Below are 19,077 nucleotides of genomic sequence, written 5' to 3'. Positions count from 1 at the left end.
CAACTAACTGAAAGTAACGTAAAAAAAATATAGAACTTATAAAAAAATTTATAAAAAAATAAATAAATGAAAGTTCGACTGGCCGTGGGACTCAAACCCACGCACTTGCGTGAAGGTAGTTTAACTCAATGATTTCGGTCGCCATGTTAACCACTAACAAAACTACTTGGAGTTGTCAAAACTTTGATTATGTAAGAGTTAAAAAATAATAATAACTCGCGAATTTTCTGCTTTGTGATATTAAAAAATTATAAACAGGCATGCAAATCTTTAAGCGCTGTTATAAAGTTTTTTTCTGAAATTTATTTGTGTTTCTTGCTGTGTTCTTAAATTTTAGTCTTTAACAAAAACCATATCAAAACAAGTTTCCAACTTTGTGCAATATTTGAAAAACAAGTAATCTTTAAGCAAAAACAAAACCGAATTCAATTCTCATATAAAAATATACATATATATATATTCCATGATCCAATGATCGGGTCTAAACCAGATTAGTATAAGACCAATTTCGAGACACTATCTTTCCGATTCAAAACAAATTACCGAAATCGGGTGACGTGGTCCAAAGTTATGCGGTAACATACATAAAACAAAAAAAATACTCCGACGAACTGGTAACCTCCTTCTTTTTTGGAAGACGGTTGTATGGGCTAGAAAACTGCATAATCAATATCTTTCTAAGGAACCTAATTATAGACATCGAAATTTTTGCGAAAGTTTGTTGAGTTTTTTTTCAAATATTGCACAAATTTTTGAAACCTGGATTTACACAATTTCTTTGATAACGAACAAACTACATTTTTATGAAAAAAGTAATTAAGATTAAAAATAATAAAATAAATAGTCAAAACTTGTCAATATGTGGGTGTCGCATAGTTATGTTACGGACTATTTTTATTAGAGAATTAGCTGTTCTATTCAATTATTTTAAACTGTACTAAGTCATTGTTATTGTGAACTGAAAATAAAAATCAAAATTGTGATTTTCTGCAGTTAACAATTAGTTAATTGTTTTAAGCATTTAATTGAGAAATAACAATTAAAAATTCTTCTTGATTTGATAATCAAACTTCTGCCGTACCACAAAAATAGTTTTCTCTAAGCGGTGAGAGTTATCTTCATTCTAGGCTTAGAAAAATATGCGAGATACGTCTTGTTACAATCATCCATAGCCATTCCATACAATCGATTTATATATCTTAAGACTCTACTGACATTTTTGTATATTGGGGGAGGCACTTTTGTATATTATATCCGGTGTTTGGGCCACCGCCCCCACCCGGATCATCCGACCCCTTCAACCCCAACTCTCTCTCCCTCCGTTGGAACGTCCCTGGCCAGAGAAGTTCTAGAACTGGATACTTGAGATCAATAAACTTTGGAACAAAAAAAATGTCTCCTCGAGACAATAACAGCAATGTATCATACTTTAAGATCCGAATGTAAATGCCGAAGATGTGACCTTAGACTCAGGGGTGTACAGCGAACTTTTTTGTTTGCTTGGAAGGTGGTACGGACTAATGTACATATGTATTTATGACGGAAGAAGAAGCTCCTTGTGGTAAGCTGCCGATGTTTGGGAATTTATCTATTAGTAACGACGTCCAACTTTTGTTCGATGTGTTTCTTTTATTGTTAGCTATGCACATACTGACATTAAAAACAACACGTTTTCCTATGCCTTTATGAATGCACTTGCACTTTTGCAATGCAAGTTTACTTTTCCTGTTTATCAGAAAAACCTGTTAACCAGTTTGTTGGTGACTTACCGGCTGATGATGCAACGACATTTAAGAAAATAAAAACAAATACGAACATGCATACATACGGTTATGTGTATGTAAATTTAGTGTTGTGCAGAAAAAAAGCAACCAAATGCTCATCCAATTTTAATTTAATTTTTTTTTTTATTAAACGTCATTGGAAGGAAACAAAGGTCATACATGTGCATTTGTAGCCATATGAACACATGTACATATATGACCCTGATTTTTCTTACATACACGGCTTTAAAACCGTTTGCCGGTTTAGACCGAGACGAAAATACCACAGGCCTGCGAAATTGTAATTTTGCTTCCCCCCTCCAATAATTATGTTATTTTTTTTTGAATATCTAGGTATGTTAAATGCTTCTTTGGTTTCTTTCTGACACGGCGAGATTGTTTTTTACGTGATGACATGTATATTTTATGATGAAAGGCCAAAAATTAACTACTTTAGAATTGAATTTTTATGTGCTTAAAGACCACCAACATTAGTTAAAAATACCTATTAATAGACTAAGTAAATGAGGAAAACTTAAGTCATTTCGAAGTTAACGCTAGTAGGTCGCGGTAACGCTAAAAAAAAATAACTTTTATCAATTATCGAAATTACATACGTTTTTCTAAGTTTCAGTAGATTGTAACACAGGGCCACAAAAAAATCGATGAAAGGTTCCTTTGACCAAACCTAGTCTATCAAATGTTTTTGGGGTCGCTGAACACGAATCTGAAGTCTCTCTGTCACGTAAAATGGCATGGCCGCAGATGAGCGAGATGTGGAAGAATCTAGCTTTGATGCGGATTGTGGCGTTCGTCCACCGGTATGAACGCCAGTACTCGGCGACGGAGTATCTCTCCTACCACGACTCCAACACCGAATTTGCGCTCCTTTACGTAGCAACAGTAGTAGACGTCGCAAGGCTTCACACTTACTTTTCCTTGCCCCGTCCATCGCATTTCTTGGATGGCGTCAAAGGCGTCAACCTTTGTCTTCCCGAGGACATTAACCAGCCGGGCAGAGGCAGCTTCCCCATTAAGGGTCCGGATATTCCAGGTGCATACCCTCAAATCATACTCCTTTATACGTTTGCCGTGGTCGTCATCAAAAAAAGCGGGTCTCATCCGAGGCTTGTTGGAATTTTTCATTGGGCGAGGTTTTAGCGTGGCGGGACCCAAACCCAGCGCATGCGAAGTTTTACGCCTTCTCACTTTAGCTCGCTCCCAAACGAGTGTTTGGTTGCTACCCAAAGAATACGTGGATATAAATATCCGGACGTTAAGAGCTGCGATTTGAGCCGTACGCACAAGAATCGCTTCTGGCCACTCCCAGGTTAATGGCAGTCAAAAGTTTTCCCCTTTTGCGCACGGAACCATCCTCTAGTACCTCCTCTATCACAAATATTTTCTGCAATATGCAGAATGTAAAATTCCGTTTGTATGGGAGGTGCCACGCCCTCTTGCCTTATTGAGATTAAATCTATCTTATATTTTGAGTTGGGTTAAATCACACCAGTGTACAAATTTTCATGATGATCGGTTGAATAGTTAAAGCGTGAAAGCGTAGCAAACAACCAAACTCTGTGGAATTGTGGCAATTACTTCTTTAATCAATTAACAAGTTGATTGAAAAGTTAATTGACCTCTCCAAATGCTGCTCACATATGATATCTTACCTCAAAGTTCTTTCCGAATCCGTGACAAAAAACGGGGGTTAGGAAAAAACAAATATTTGGCGATTCGACTTTTGCTAAGTATTCGGCTGAGCTTCTCCTCCAATCTGTGGTGTGCGTCCTAATATTATAACACAAATAGAGGGATCTACAATTTTACGGCGCCTCCGAACACAAAAGGTTTTATGAAAAGCTTTTTCAAGGCAGAAATACACTGAAAAAAACTTTTTCTAAATTAGATATTGCGCGGATCAGGGATCGAATCCAGGTCCTACGGAATGGTAGTACGCACCTCTAACCACTCAGCCTCGGGGGCGAAAATTGGGGTTTATCAATTTAAAAACAAAGTTGACCTTGAACAAAAAATATCCCGACGAATTGATATCCTCCTTATTTTTTTAAGTCGGTCAAAAAAGAAAGACCATTTCCTTCCTTAATATGAAATCAAATATTCCACAAAGAGAATAGTAAACTTAAAAGCGAATTTAGTAAAAATGGCAATTTCTAGTTTCTTACAAATGAGTATGTACATACTCAGTCGGGAACTAATATGCTACTAGATCTTTTATATATGTAGTTAATGAGTATATTGCTCGTTGCTCGTGCTCTATTATAACGGTTAAAAGTGATTTAAAAAAATCAAAAATCCAAAATACGAATAATCTCTCATCGAAAAAACTAAATTACAAAATAATGATTAAAAATGATCGAAGATATAAAAATCACTTAATATGTAACGATTAAAAATTATCGAAGAAATAAAAGTCACAAAATAACGATAAAATTATGATTTTTATTATAAAAATCATAACGGTTACGGTACCTGACTTAAATGCATATTTTTATGTACATATGTATATATACACACACGGTATAAGAAATTTAAAAGCCACTCTAAAAGTTCAGAAATAAACTAATTTATTCTTGAATATCGTGTGCACAAATCGAGTTTTGGGAGATACATTAAAAAAACTCTTGCCTCATTTTATATAGCTTTATTTTATTTGATATTTTAGGGAATTCTTAAAGGAACCTGTTCAATACGGAACGTACAAAAATATGTACCTGTGTGTGTACAGTAGTGGCCAGACAAACGTTCCCATAATAGAAATTATTTAATTTTTTTATGGATGTTGCTTTGGGAAAATAGGTAAATAAATGTAAATAATGCTGCGATGCGAAACTATTTTCAGAATATGTTTAGAATTTTGTTTAAAACTTCGTTCAGAAATTTCTTTACTAGTTTATGTCAGCCACTTCATATGGTTTTCTTTGAAGATTTCGGAACACACTTCCTCTCTTAAATTTTAACGCTTCTGGATACATTGAAATCATAAAAGAATATTTAGAGCCCTCGTTAGATGCTCTGATGGCATGGTCTGTTAGGCCTATTTTCAAAGATGACTCTGCACCATGCCATTAGGCTCAGATCGTAAGGAATACTTTTAGTATTAAATAATATACAATTTGAATCCGATAGAGAACTGCTGAGCTATCCTCGGAAAATATGTGAAGTAATTTTTAAGCAAAAATCAAAACCGAATTCAATTCTTATATAAAATTTAAGATTATCATTAATCTCTTCATAATCCAATGATCGGATCTAAACAAAATTAATATGGGACCACCTTTCCGATGAAAAAAGAATTATCGAATTCGGTTAACATGATTCAAAGTTATGCGGTAACATACATAAAAAAAGATTCCGACGAACTGATAACCTTCTCCTTCTTGTGAAATCGATTAAAAATTAAATACCTGTTCAATACTTACTGCCAAGTTATAAATTCGACGACGGCAATTATTTCAGTTCTTATAAATGCCTGTGGGCGTGCGCTAAATATTGTAATTTTTTATTTTACAAATTCTAATACTTTTGTGGAAACAAAAGCCCCCGAGAGTGCTAGCGTACATTAAAAGCCATCAAGCGTAGAATAAAGGGCCACGCACAATAGACTTAAAAAGTCGCGGTGTTTATGGTCTATAAAAATACTAGTTTTATTTGTGAATTAAAGCCTTTTTAACATGAATAAAAAAACGCGTTACGCTTTGTTGTAAACATAACCGTTTTCGCGTTTCTGTGCTAATTCAAAACATTTCTTGTGAATTCACTAACATCAAAGTAGGGATGTCAGTGGCAAAAATACATCGATGTATTTCTTTGATTCGAAAGGAACATCGATATTTTTTTACGCATCGAAGGGCATACATGATGCATCGATTTGCATAGGACTTTTCAGGTAGCTTTGTTCCACACGCCTTCCGGGCTGTTTCGGTAATTAGAGCGTAAAACTAAGCTACTCTCTCATAATTGTCAAAAATGTGTCAACACTTCTAAAAGTGCCAAGAGCGTGAGGAACGCAAGAAACCACATTTTGTTCCCGGAATCAATAAATCAGCTCTAAACAATGATTTTATGTGTATTTATCCAATAAAATTTGTAAATACCTACATTTCTGAAAATTTTGTGTTATTTTTCATTTTTATATTTTACAAAATTTGCATTCGGATGTTAACAAACAGCTATTATTTCGAATTGACTTCTTGCACAACTCTGCCATGGCAAAAAAGGCTGGGCTGTTTCGGGCACGAAGAATAAGACATTTACGATCCAAAAGTGGTAGGTATTCGCTCTCTATTACCAATTTTTCTAGCGTGAGGAACACTTTACGGGCTGTTTTGCTCACCCGCGGGATCCCGCGAGCTCGTGTGGAACAAACCGAATGTTGCACAACAAAATATGTTATGAGCAAAATGTACAAAATTTTAAATACATTACTGCAACTGAGCTAATTGTTTTTCTAAGCGACCTTTTTGAATTTTTTGGTCAAAGTCACTTCTCTTTTTTTTTTCAATTGAAAAACTGAAATGAAGGTTCAATGTAATAGAGATGTCAGTTTTCAAAATTCATCGATGCATCGATTATTTATTCATGGAGTGGAAAATTTCCAATGTTCCGAAGCAAAACATAGATATTTTCGATGCATCGATGTTTTTCCGACATCCCTACATCAAAGTAGCGCCCCAGGCCATATGGCTTTCTGGAAACTTAAATCGAAAGTAATGCGAACATTTAGCTGACCACTACTGTGTATCGTCAGTCTAATTTTCTATTATGTATAATATTTTGTGGACATACAAGTGCTTGACTTGCCAAACCAGACGCCAAGCTATACCACTCATTGTATGTATGCATATGTACATATGTATGTATGTATGCATTTTATGTAGATCTATGTGTATACATTAGGGTGCTCCAAAAATGCATGTGAAAAAGTAATGTTGGAATTTTTATGTTCTCTCCCCTATACCGAAAACAATATTTTTTATTTTGAAATCGAAAAATATTTAGTGGTCGCCCAAAGCGCTCAAAGTTTTCAATGTATTTTATATGGAAAACAACTTTTCGTAGAAAGTCAATATTTTTCGATCCAAAAACTGTCTTTCACTTCAGGAGATTCCTAATAATAATACAGAATTGTTTATTTAACCATTTTTTCATTGTAACTTTATTTTATAGGCCCGCCAAAACCCCCAGAAAATGTAATGGGGACCAATAAAAAATCTTTAGTATTAAAAAATTTTTAAATAAATAAACAATTGGGTATTATTATTGGAAGTCTCCTGAAGAGAATTAGTGTTTTCGGATAAAAAAAGTTGATTTTCAAGAATTCTACACCATTTCCACGAAAAGTGGGTTTTCTCCTATATAAAATATGTACATGGAAATTTTGAGCGCTTTGAACAACCTCTAAATATTTTTGAGTTGAAAATAAAAAAGTAGAGGAATACATATTTTTTGCGATATAGAATAATGCTAGGGGGTGAGAGCATTAAAATTCCGACTTTACTTTTTTTGGACCACCCTGCGGGAAATGTTGTTTTAAATTGGGCGTTTATTTTAATTCTTTTTTCTTTCTTTGAGGTTGGCTTATGCTAATAAAAAAATTTATTTACTTATATCCTTACTTTTCACAGAACATCTCATATTGAATTAAAAGTCCATAAATTCTCCGACACTTTTGGGAAATAGCTTTCTGTCGATTTAAAAAAGTTATCTTCATCGGGTATTTAGAAGATATCTCAAAAGGAAATTGCGCAATGAAAAACAATGTCATTCGGTTAAGGATTAGTAGCAACTTCTGCACACGGTAAGTGCCGATAACCGACTTCAAAAAAAGGAGGAGGTTATCAACTCGTCGAAATATTTTTTAATGTATTTTACCGCATAACTTTGGACCACGTTAACCGTTTTCTTTATTTTTTAAAGCAAAGGTGGTACTCAGAGGTGGTGCCATACTAATTTGGTTTAGATCCGATCATTGGATCATGAAGAAACTAACGGTACTCTTAAATTTTTATATGAGAATTAAAGTCGGTTTCGTTTTTGCTTAAACATTATTTGTTTTCATTATAGTCTTATGTAACTCTTTGTACGGTTTTTTTATAGAATTAAGATTGGATATATAATAGTTAGCTCCTTATTTTCCCTTGAAACACATCGCAATGCTTTACTGCATTCAAATGAAAAAGGAAAGATCTAAAAACCCACAAGTACTGAAAGTGCTTAGAATACCTACTTAAGAAAAAAACAAATTTTGTCTTATTAGTTTTCAATATATTTTAGTAGATACTACAAAAACATGATTTTTGAACGCGCTATCAGCTTCTTCGGTCATTGAAAATTGTTGTCCTTGAAGTTGATCCTTGATGTGCGGGAACAAAGGGAACCGTTAGGTGCCAAATGGGGGCTGTACGGTAGATAACCCATCAAATCGACGTTTTCAAATCCAGAATTCTCGGCCAATACAAGCCGTAGAGACATGCCCCAGACTGTTTGTAAACTGTGATGAGAACACTAGGGAGAGTGGGTCAGTGGTCAAAGAAGCAGTATGGTGTTCGAAGTGCGTATGTAACAGAAATAAGAGGAAAATCACTTTTATGACTGTTGCTTCTGCCGTGCCAGAAATTTTCGTGGTTCGTTTCGTTCATCTGGAAGACCCTCAACACATTCCAAGGAAGTAACTATTTCATCATTTCACAGAAGAAATAAAGTGATCTACAATTACCTAAGATACTGTACTATAAAAAATGCTTTTGTTTTTAAATCCTGTACATGTACTGGTTTTTTTCGCAGTAATATACAGTTTTTTGTCCGAAAAAATATACGAGCGTTGTATATACCATATATGCGTGTACGTTGTAACAAAGTCAGATGGTAACCAAACAAGTGTTAAAAATTTTTTCGAAACGACATTAAACATTTATAAAAAAATGGTTCGGTTCGGATCAAACATTTGGGGAAAATTTCGGTTCGGTTAGTGGTTCAGTTAATTAATAGAAAAGGCGGTTCGGTTCAAACCCGGTTCACGTCCCTGCTTCCAGATACTAAAGACCATTTTTCTTTTAAATTTTGAAGGTCGTTGGCTACTTTATTTGTAATTTTCATTCCCCTTTTACTAAAACCCCATAATCTTTCGATTGGCCTTATTTTAGGACTTGCTTGACTGGCCTACGGTGAAACCAAATTTTAGTTATTCGTTTCAGACCACTCCAAGGCTGCTATGCTGTAGTGAGATGAAACGAGGTCAAGCCAAAAACAAGTGACCGGCTTTTTTCTTAGTTCTGTGCAAAAAACAAAAATCTGAGCAGTCATTGCTGGCAATTCCCTTCCTGAAATTATTAGGTATATGTATCTTTGTTTAGTACGGTCATAACTTTCGTTGTCTTTTCGCGATCATGGGAGCTCTTCTATTTACATTAACATTCAAACTTTGGGGTAACACACGCGTCATTAAGAAAACAACCAATGAGGTTTTTTTTTTAAACTTAATAAGGGGATATAGCTCATTTAAATACTATTGTACTTAAATATAAATTTTCGGAACTGCTTTTTAGTATATTTAATTAGTTGAAATTTCGCACATATATTTGCACATGTAAGCTTGTAATCTAAGCCACAAACTTTAAATATTAAGCACAATATTGGAAGGGAGTAATTCTGCGGCTGTGGTTGCGGAGATGCATTAATACACATGCATCCTTACACATCGATCACATTCTTCAATAGCGCATTAACTAAAAAAACCCCTTTTGTAAGAAAACCCAAGCAAGTATTACTGAGCTCATTTTAGCCATATGAAGAAGGTAGGTTTTTCTATAGCTTTTTGCAACAAGTTACAACAAAATATTCCTTCAGCTTTCCTTCTAAGGTAAATAGTATGTACATATATTACATGCGAGCATTTTCAGCACTCAATATCAAAAGGGTAAAACTTTGAGTTAATACGTTTTTGAAGAACGCGTGCGATATATATGTAAATACATACATAACTGTGATCATTACGCGATTGCAAATAAAGTGGAACAATAAACTTTTTGTGTTACAGTGCACCTACCGAAAGCATACTTAGATTGGGTGTAATTATACGTGCATATAAATATATATGTACGCTTTTAGTTGAAAATTATGAACGCGGGCAAAGAAATACCACAAGCTCGAAATACAACTTCTGTTCAATGAAAGAGCTTTTAAATTTCGCTTTCAGGCTTCAGCCACTATATACATACATATATCAAAGTTTCGAAAGCAACCTTGCTTTCTGAATTTATTAGCTTTTAACTATTAATACATAGGTGCATATCAGGGATGTTGCGAATATTTGCATTCGCATTCGTTATGCGAATAATTCGCAGCATTTTATACATTCACATTCGCATCAAATGATACTAATGTTTTGCGAATGCGAATGTCTATATGGACAGAGAACAGCGTTGCCGCGAAATTGAAAAAAAGTATCAGTGGCCAAGCAGAAAAAGCATCAAAAAGTATCGAAAGCAAACACAACTGTTGATTTTTAAACTTTTATTTGAAAAACAAATTAAAATTTTATAATTAAATCCATAACCATACAAAAAACTATATTATTTGCTTTAACACAAACAGAGAATCTGTATGCTTATTGCATATCGAAAAACAAATTTATGGGGACCCTAAACCACACAAAACACTGCGCAACCACAGATTTGTACAAGTCAATGTTGTGGAAATTACTACACAACAAAATTACGCAAACTTTATTTGGGAGAAACGTTGCTCAACTAAATATTTGCAAAAAATATGAATGTGCGTTGTATATTTTGAAAGCTTCAGCTTTAAAACACAAAAAAAAAGAATATTAAAAAAAAAATATTTTTTCTACGCTCTTATCCGTATTTTACTACAGCACGATCAGGACTAGACTAAAAATTGCGCAGTTTTCGCCATACGCAACACAAATAATGGTACAATAACATAGGCATGAGCAAAATATCAAACGGATTTTGATTTTAACGCAATAACTGTGTAATTTAGTACAAACAACCCCATACACCACACACCCGACCTACGCAAACCCGATATCGCGCAATGTTTTAGTGTGGTTTAGAGGCCCTATAACAGCAGCGTGTGCAAAGAAATTCCGAGTTGTACTTCCCTTATAATGGTCAGTTTTTCAGTGCCAGTTTAAACTTAGATTAAGTCAACCGAGTTTAAATTGTTTCTTAGTTTAAACCAGCCAGGTCGGGCGTTTAAACTTACTTTAAACCACGGCCGTGCTCTGAAAAACTGGCCATAAGGGTTACCAAATCAAACTAATAAATATCAATGTTCTAATAATTTACAAAATTTTAAAGTAATAAAAATGATGACTTAAGTTGATTATACCTTTTTAATTTTATTCCTAACATTCGCATTCGCATTCGGGAAATTCGCATTCGCGAATGTGAAGAATATGACAATCGAAACATCCCTAGTACATACATATATATGTGTATATACATATATACCCAGTTAGAAAATAGGTAAGCACATTTTCTTTAAACTTTTAGTACGAAAATTGTTTTCATAACTAATGTTATCTATTAAAAAAGGACAAAATGAACACCTCCAATTATGCCTTACTAGCTACTCCGAGTAGATTACTTTGAATTCTACTATGTACCTTATTTGGTAAAGCGGCATAGTGCTTATCAAAACTATACGACACTTACATATTGAAAAGTTTTAACAATTTATTTTATTACTTTTTTAAACTTTATTTTCTTTGATAAAAATATAGTTTATTCTTCAACAAAAACCGTACAAATCCAAGTTTAACTTTTTGTGCAATATTTAAAAAAAATCAACAAACTTTCGTAAAAATGTTGAGCATTGTAATTCGATTTCTTACAACGATTTGGAGTATGTAGTTTTGTAGCCCATTGAATTATGCTATAATTAAGTATGCAGGGGATATACTGCTTTTTTTGTTGATAATGCCAGTAATTTTCTTCCATACGAAATATCATACGAAGTATGTAATTTTTTGCTGATTTGTTTTTTAATATTGCATAAAGAGTGAAAATAGTAAAATAAGTGGTCAAAACTTGACAATATGTGTGTGTCGTATAGTTTTAATAAGCATTGTATGTCTGATACTAAAAGTACATTCTAAATTCCCATTTCCATAAGACGGCCATGCTTTGGTAAGGTAAGGGAAATTCTGCAGAGAAGTAGTAAGACCGATGCTGATGCATTATTGCGGGCTTCTTATTCCCACTGGGTATGCACGTACATATATATCGCACACCTAGACCTAAAGTGCGACCTACTAAAAAAAAATTAGGACCATTTTTTTTTGCATAAATCAATATATGGGACTTACCTCCAATGAATGCAAATATTTTGTCTACATTATTATACATATATGTACATATAATAACTAAAAAACTACTGTTATACCCGTTTTTGTATTAATTGCGTTGAATCTGTACGATCCACAAGCAGTTATATTGCGGATTTGATTTTTGAGTTAGCTCACTTTAGACCTAGGTGTGCGATATGTACGGAGTACGGAAACAAGCCGAATGTATTACTACCCATTACCTCAACAAGTACCAAAAGCTTCTTTTCCTTTTCTCATACTGTTCCCAAGCACTAACATTACACGATACATTTGAATGGCAGCCGAGCACAAACCAAACGAAGTGTTTTTGCTCACTTGCATAGAACTTATTAGAAAAGTATCGATACTAGTACTTATTTAGAATACTCTAAGTCAGGCCTTCCCCAAGGGGGTTACGGCATCCTGGGGTGCCGCTAGTGGCTAGAGTATACTAGGGGTGCGGGCAAATTCTTAAGACTTTCCATACACAACGCAAGCGGTTTGAGCAAACTTCAACATGGCTGCCAGAAAATCAAAAAATTTTGATTTTTATTCAAATTACCTTCAGCGGCTCGTCAAACTCCATACACAACACAAATAGCTTGCAGCAAAGAGATATTTCGCTCTTAAGCGTAATTCCTCAGCACGGTTTTTTAACGTAAATTGAATCAGAAAATTTTCAGAAAAATAGCCGAAAACGTACTCTTTTCAAAACCACTTTCGGTACTTTTGTGGATCTAATCCGCGTTTCATCCACTTTTCTTCCCTTTTTCCGATTAAATTTAGGATTTTTTGCTGGCTGGGCTGTTCTCGTAACAAGCGCAGCAGCTTCGCGCACGTGTATATATTACTTATTCTTTGGAACTTCACAATCACACTGTCAAAGAGCGAATCAACACGGTTTTTAGAGGCAGTCTTCTGGTGTTAGTGAGGTACCCATAAGCAATGGAAATCGAAGTAGAACGAAGTACTTCAGACTTACGCCACTAGCGACGAAATTTTTAAAACTATCGACAAATTTGTACAGAACAATGGCTTGAAATGGAGCAAGTGTGCGGATATTTACGGTGGTTGGAAAAACGAAAAGAGCGATGTCTAGGATGAAGCAAGAGGCAGAAAACGCCACGAGAAGTCACTGTATGATCCCTCGGTATTCCCTGGCGACTAGGAAGTGGCATCTTTCCTGGATTTAAAACCCATATTGGACGACGCTGCGAAGATAAGAGAGGCCTGCGAAATTAAAATACATCTTTGGTTTTTTCTAGCACGTCGAGATTTGTTTTACTGGTGACATATTTATTTTTGAATTTCTAGCAATTTGCAAGAAAAACCCATAAATAAACAAAATAATCAGAGAAACGTATGTAACTTCGAAGTTAACGCTTAGAAAATTGATAAGAGCGGATTACACTAGCGATTTCCATATAAATTTCAAAAAATTAAAATAATTTTTCACTTAAATTGTTTTCGGGGAATTTGGAAATTAGGAGCAAAAAGCGATGTCTCCTAAGCGAGCAATCCAGGAGTATTCCTTTTGATTGATAGGGGAGCAATACGTACCTCGTTCAAAATAAATTTTGTGTTTTTGAAAAAATGTATCACAAAGAAAATAATAAAAAAATATTTAGTTATTAAAATTTATGCATAAGAACGCATTTGCTCAATTTGGACAGCCAAGATGGATTTAAATGAAGGTCCGTTGGTATGTATGAAAAGTTTGTTTAAACTTATTAAATATTGATGATTTAACGCAGAATGCATTTCAGATTTCGGGTAATGAGCGTCAGCTTTTGTGTAAGACCACCAGCTTACTATGTTCCTTATCTTCACCCGTCCTGTGCCACCATCGGCACAACAAATCACACTCTCCCCATTTGAGTGGGCTTCTGAACTGGAAAGCATCTCCGATTCATTAATCCAGTGAATTATATATGTACATATGTATGAATGGATGTAGTATATGTATACATATTACCGTTTTAGTTTTATTATGTTCCATTTTAAAATAATTTATTTCTTGTATAATTCTAATAGTTATCATTAATATAATAAATACATATGTACATGTGATAAGACATCTAATATGTAATGTTTTTCAGCTAAAAATAAATGCTCCCTATGGAGAAATGTTGGATTCATCTTGTATTACTCCATTAGGAGGAATGTGGGAGAATAGGAAAGCTGTTCTACACCTCGCTTAGGAGGTTTGCGAGATTACTTCGTTGGGAATACTCCCATATTGCTCGTTTGGGAGGACTATGTGGTATTTTCCTATGTGCACCCCCGTATTGTCTTTTTGGGATGTTTCTAAGAGGTTATTCTGAGATATCTCTTGTATTGCTCACTTAGCAGGTCTTTGAGATGATATTTCTGTATGAACTCTCATTGAGGAGGGATTACTCGCCCTCCTAGGACAACACGTGTTAAAGAGAGTATACAAAATTACATGCTTATACACAGAAACATAGGGAACAATAGGGAGTATTCGTATACTCCCCAGGGAGTATGTACTCACCGAGCAATCATACGATGCTCCCAAGTTCTACTGGAATACGCATATATTTGTTTGTAGCACTTTTTAATTCGTTTGTAGAAACCTTTGAAATTCACAAAGTAGATTTTTGGAAATTTAAAAAGTTGTACAAAACCATTTTCTGCTTAGAAATAGAAAACTTGTTACTTCACGTGTACATATGAGTGCCTGGTATTGGGAAATGAAAACAACGATTTGACAATAAAAACTAGTCATAGAGAGAGGTCGCGGGATGGACACACATTTTTGGTTATTTAAAAAATTATGATTAAATGATGGAAACTGCTACCATTCGATGGTTGTTATGTATGAACATATCTACATATATATATAAGATTCGAACTTTTTTAAACGCTTTTTAAATATATAAAACAATATTTTAAGTAATATTGGATTAAAAAGAAAAAATATGTCTTTTATTAACATTATTTTAAGTGATAACATTTTAAAAGAAAAAACTTCATAAGTATACCTATACCACCTATGAAGTTTTCAAATACTACTGAATGCAATCAACATACTCAAGTACTCTGGAAAAGCGGAAAAGTGTTTTATGTAGCAGAGCGCTGTCGAATAACATTGCTCAGTTCCTCAAATTTATGATGTTCTCTTTTTTTGTTCCTATCTTTTTAAGTACTCTAAAATATATGTCCCATTTACTCATGTACACATGTGAAGAGTATTTCTGCTGGTATATTTGCAGTGCAATTTCTTAAAACGACGGCGCAATCAAGAAAATTTGTTCCTTCGGCCACACTTAAATTTGTGATCCTCACCAAGATTGCCTGAAAAGCTTGGTGTGGGATTTTACCTATATAATATATGATCTTACGATATCTTATAGCGACCCATTGTCTTCGGATATATATCTAGTATGTACATATGTATGAAATGTATGTTGACAGCTCATAATCGACCCTTTAGTTTTATTGTTGTACTTTTACTTCGTTAAACACTGGTCATCATAGACAAATGGTTAGAAGTGCGTAGTTTCAACCGGTAAGACCCAGATTCGACCTCTGGTCTGAGCAACACTCAAAAAACAAAATCGAATAGCGGCTGCCCCGAGGCGGGCAAAGGCTAACCTCCGATTGTACTTTTGGCAAGGAAACTTTTCTATTGAAAAACTATTTGCCATACGAAGACTGTTGTTAAACTGTTGGCCCCTCCATTTGTATGAAAACATAAAGGCGCACAAAACAAACTGGAGGGGAAGCTCGGTCAAAGAATTAACAAAATTGTGAGCGCTAAATATTTATGAACCTATTTTATCAAAAGGGTATATTCATAGTCAAAATAAAATCGACACTAAAGTTTGTTACAGCTTTTTGACATAATTTTCAACATGTCAAAAAAGCTACAACTATCTTTGCAGTCGACTTTATTTCGACTGCAAATTAAAGATGCCAGATCGAAATAAAATAAATCGTCGAAAAATAAATCGATCTCCCAAGATCGATTCATATAATTTACCACAAAACGCCTTTTACTTAATTTTATTAAAGAAACAAAATACGGCTTCCTGACCAACACTGAAACTACAAACATTATTGTAAATATATTTTAAAACATGCATTGCTGTAACGATTTCTATATCTAGATTTATCCAAAAGCTATCAGGTAGCTAACAATCCTTAATACCTAAAAGAAACTGAGCCGGTTATTCTATATTAAGACAACAATATGAACATTCAACGTTCATTAGGAAAATGGGTAAAATTGTTTATATTGAGAGGAAAAATTTTATTTCATATCAACATTAACCGCTATTTTAAAAAATGTATTATACATTAATACACTAGCTCAATATAACTTATGTATATAGATTTTTTTTAATTTTTTTTGTTTTCATGTTCAACCATTTGTTATTAAGCCAAAAAATAGCAAAAACGATTTTTTTCGCTAACTGCATATTTCACTCCATAATTACCCTTTTTAAGAATGCAGTTTTGTAGCGCTTTTATTCCATACAAAGTGTGCTCGACAAAATTTTCATATGAATAAAATGCTTAGCACAAAAAAAAAATGCCAAAAATCAACGATAAATATTTTGCAGCCACTTGAAGCTTGCAATTATATTAAAATTTAATGGGGCTTCAAAACTGCATCCACGAAATTTTTTCGAAAATATTATTAATAGTAACTTATACACTGCCGATCACTTATATGCTTTGAAATGCTTTCATTTTTTCAATATCACTTCGCTCCAATTTGCGCTTTAGCTATTTTTTATTAAATTAATTTTTTGTAACAGGCGCAAGTTCAAATTTGATTAAAATTGTCTAGATTTTCTAATGCAATGTTATATGCATCAATTGAGGAAAAAATCGATTTTTTTGGATCGATTTACGGATCGAATCGGAACTAAACAATCGACAAAAAAATCTAATCGGAAAGGTTCGATTAATGGATCTTCGATTTAATCGATTTAAAAACGGCATCTCTACTGTGAACATGCCACAATATTTTTTTACTCCAGTGTAAAAATAAACAAAAGTTTACGATTACATCCAACAGCTCGACCTACCCTAACATACAGTTATGCACACGTGTAAAAGCTCTTGAATGCTTTGTGGCCTATTAACACACACCAAATACACATGTACATAGTATAAACAAATATACATATGTACATGTGCAATATTTATACATATCTATATAGTACATATGTATGTACATGTGTATGTATGTGTACGCACTGCTTGGTGTCTTATGGTATTTTGGCTTTTACTTTTGTCTGCTACGAAACTTCTACTCCTATTAACTAATTTACATAACGTACATATCGCGCATTTACTTCAATAGTGTCATAAACCAAAAAATATAAATTTTGAGATGAATTTGCAAAAATTACCGGCTGTCTGTTATTCTATGTTGTGTAAAAATTTCTTATCTTTATAAATTACCAGTATCTCACTAGAAAAAAAAAATATATATTAATTTATACTATGGGAGTATATGCAAATTCAAAACTTTAAAGCCGTTTTTTTCAAGTTTTGCTCTTTCGAGTTATGACACTATTGAAGTAAATCAGCGATACATTCATATAATTATGTAAATATGTACATATGTATGTATACATTAAAAAGGATTGTTTATTTTTACCTTGCTTTATCAATCCAAGGATAACTAGTAAAACACTAAAATATATTATTTGCTGCATAACTCTTTCGCTTTATGGGGTTCAATTTCCGCAAATAACTATTTTATTTTATTTTTTTTTCAAACTTAACAATGGTGTAACCACTAATCACTGCGCCGAAGTTGCAAAGCTTAAACGTGTATGCAGTTGCGCGATTCGATCTTAACTGAATGTACGTATTTGACCACAATACCTCGAAAAGCTGAATATCTTTGAATATAAAGAAAAGTCAAACCACAAAGCGGTAAGTTGGGATACTCGTATCAAGCAAGCTTGGTTGTGAAGTAAAACAACTTGCCCTAACACCAATTAATTCAAGTCCGAAGCAATACAAAAATTATAAGGAAAGCTTTTAGCAAACCAATAGATTCATTTGGACAATAAAACTACATACATATCGTACGTTTAATAATATAGAGAGAAGTAATTCAAAATTTACATTTTTGGATATTTGATCATAAAATTATAAAGCTTGATATGGAGAATATCTGTGAACGTTAGAAAGAACCACTTAAATCTATCTTCCGGAGACAAACGAAATAGCATATGTCGACAAAACATATTTTCACGTCAAAGAGACAAATTTTGTAAGTTATATGTTCACTATTTACAACGTTTTGAAATGTTTCTGTTTTCAGCAACTGAATGTTTTCTTTTAAGTAAAATATATTGCTCTGCCAGTAAAAAGAGTTTGCCGGCATATGCTACCATGCTTTTCCGCGAAAGATAGACTTAAGTTGTTTTTTCAAATGTCCACATATATGTTCTGATAGGATAACTTAACTTCTCAATAAATAAAAAAAAAACCTTTTTAATATACCACGCTTTTATAAACGGACTTAAAATTAGAAAATAAAATATCTCAGTCCCATAGAATTGGTTTTGATAACTTTTGATTTTGAAATTTTGGCAAACGTCATTATAAACAATTTATGAGCTTGAAAACGAAAACGTGGAGCGCATGCAATACAAAGCCTTAGATTTAATTGACAATAGTCAAACTACATAACATAGACCTAAAATTTCTACAGATAAAAGTACCTACAAATTTGAGATCGATTTTAAGCGGTCGTTATTCATATACCCACATATGTATGTACATACATACATATATGTCTCTTCATATCAATTCAGGTCTATTACATGCGTCCCATGGCTCTATTACATGCGCCCCATTGGCTTCCCAGAGAGCGCATATTCCGATCTGTCTTATTTGAAAAATATCGTTGTTGCCCACACTTAAAGGTTTACTGTAAAGGAAACGGGATATTTCTGTTCACCATAT

General features: G+C 33.7%; 1 protein-coding gene across 1 annotated transcript in view; it reads right to left on the bottom strand.

The window, feature by feature from the left end:
- LOC118751265 (protein obstructor-E) overlaps window positions 1–17,968 on the bottom strand; it is a 22,729-nt gene extending 4,761 nt beyond the window's left edge. The window contains exon 1 of the mRNA XM_036486048.1: window positions 17,756–17,968. Within this exon, the coding sequence (XP_036341941.1) occupies window positions 17,756–17,813 (58 nt within the window). The 5' untranslated portion in view covers window positions 17,814–17,968. The remainder of the gene's footprint in view (window positions 1–17,755) is intronic.
- Window positions 17,969–19,077: the final 1,109 nt, after the last annotated feature.

The sequence above is a fragment of the Rhagoletis pomonella genome, unplaced genomic scaffold (genome assembly GCF_013731165.1).
Source record: "Rhagoletis pomonella isolate Grant_MI unplaced genomic scaffold, Rhpom_1.0 Rhpom_scaffold_00001, whole genome shotgun sequence".
Taxonomy (NCBI): domain Eukaryota; kingdom Metazoa; phylum Arthropoda; class Insecta; order Diptera; family Tephritidae; genus Rhagoletis; species Rhagoletis pomonella.
This window is presented reverse-complemented; position numbering and strand designations above follow the sequence as displayed.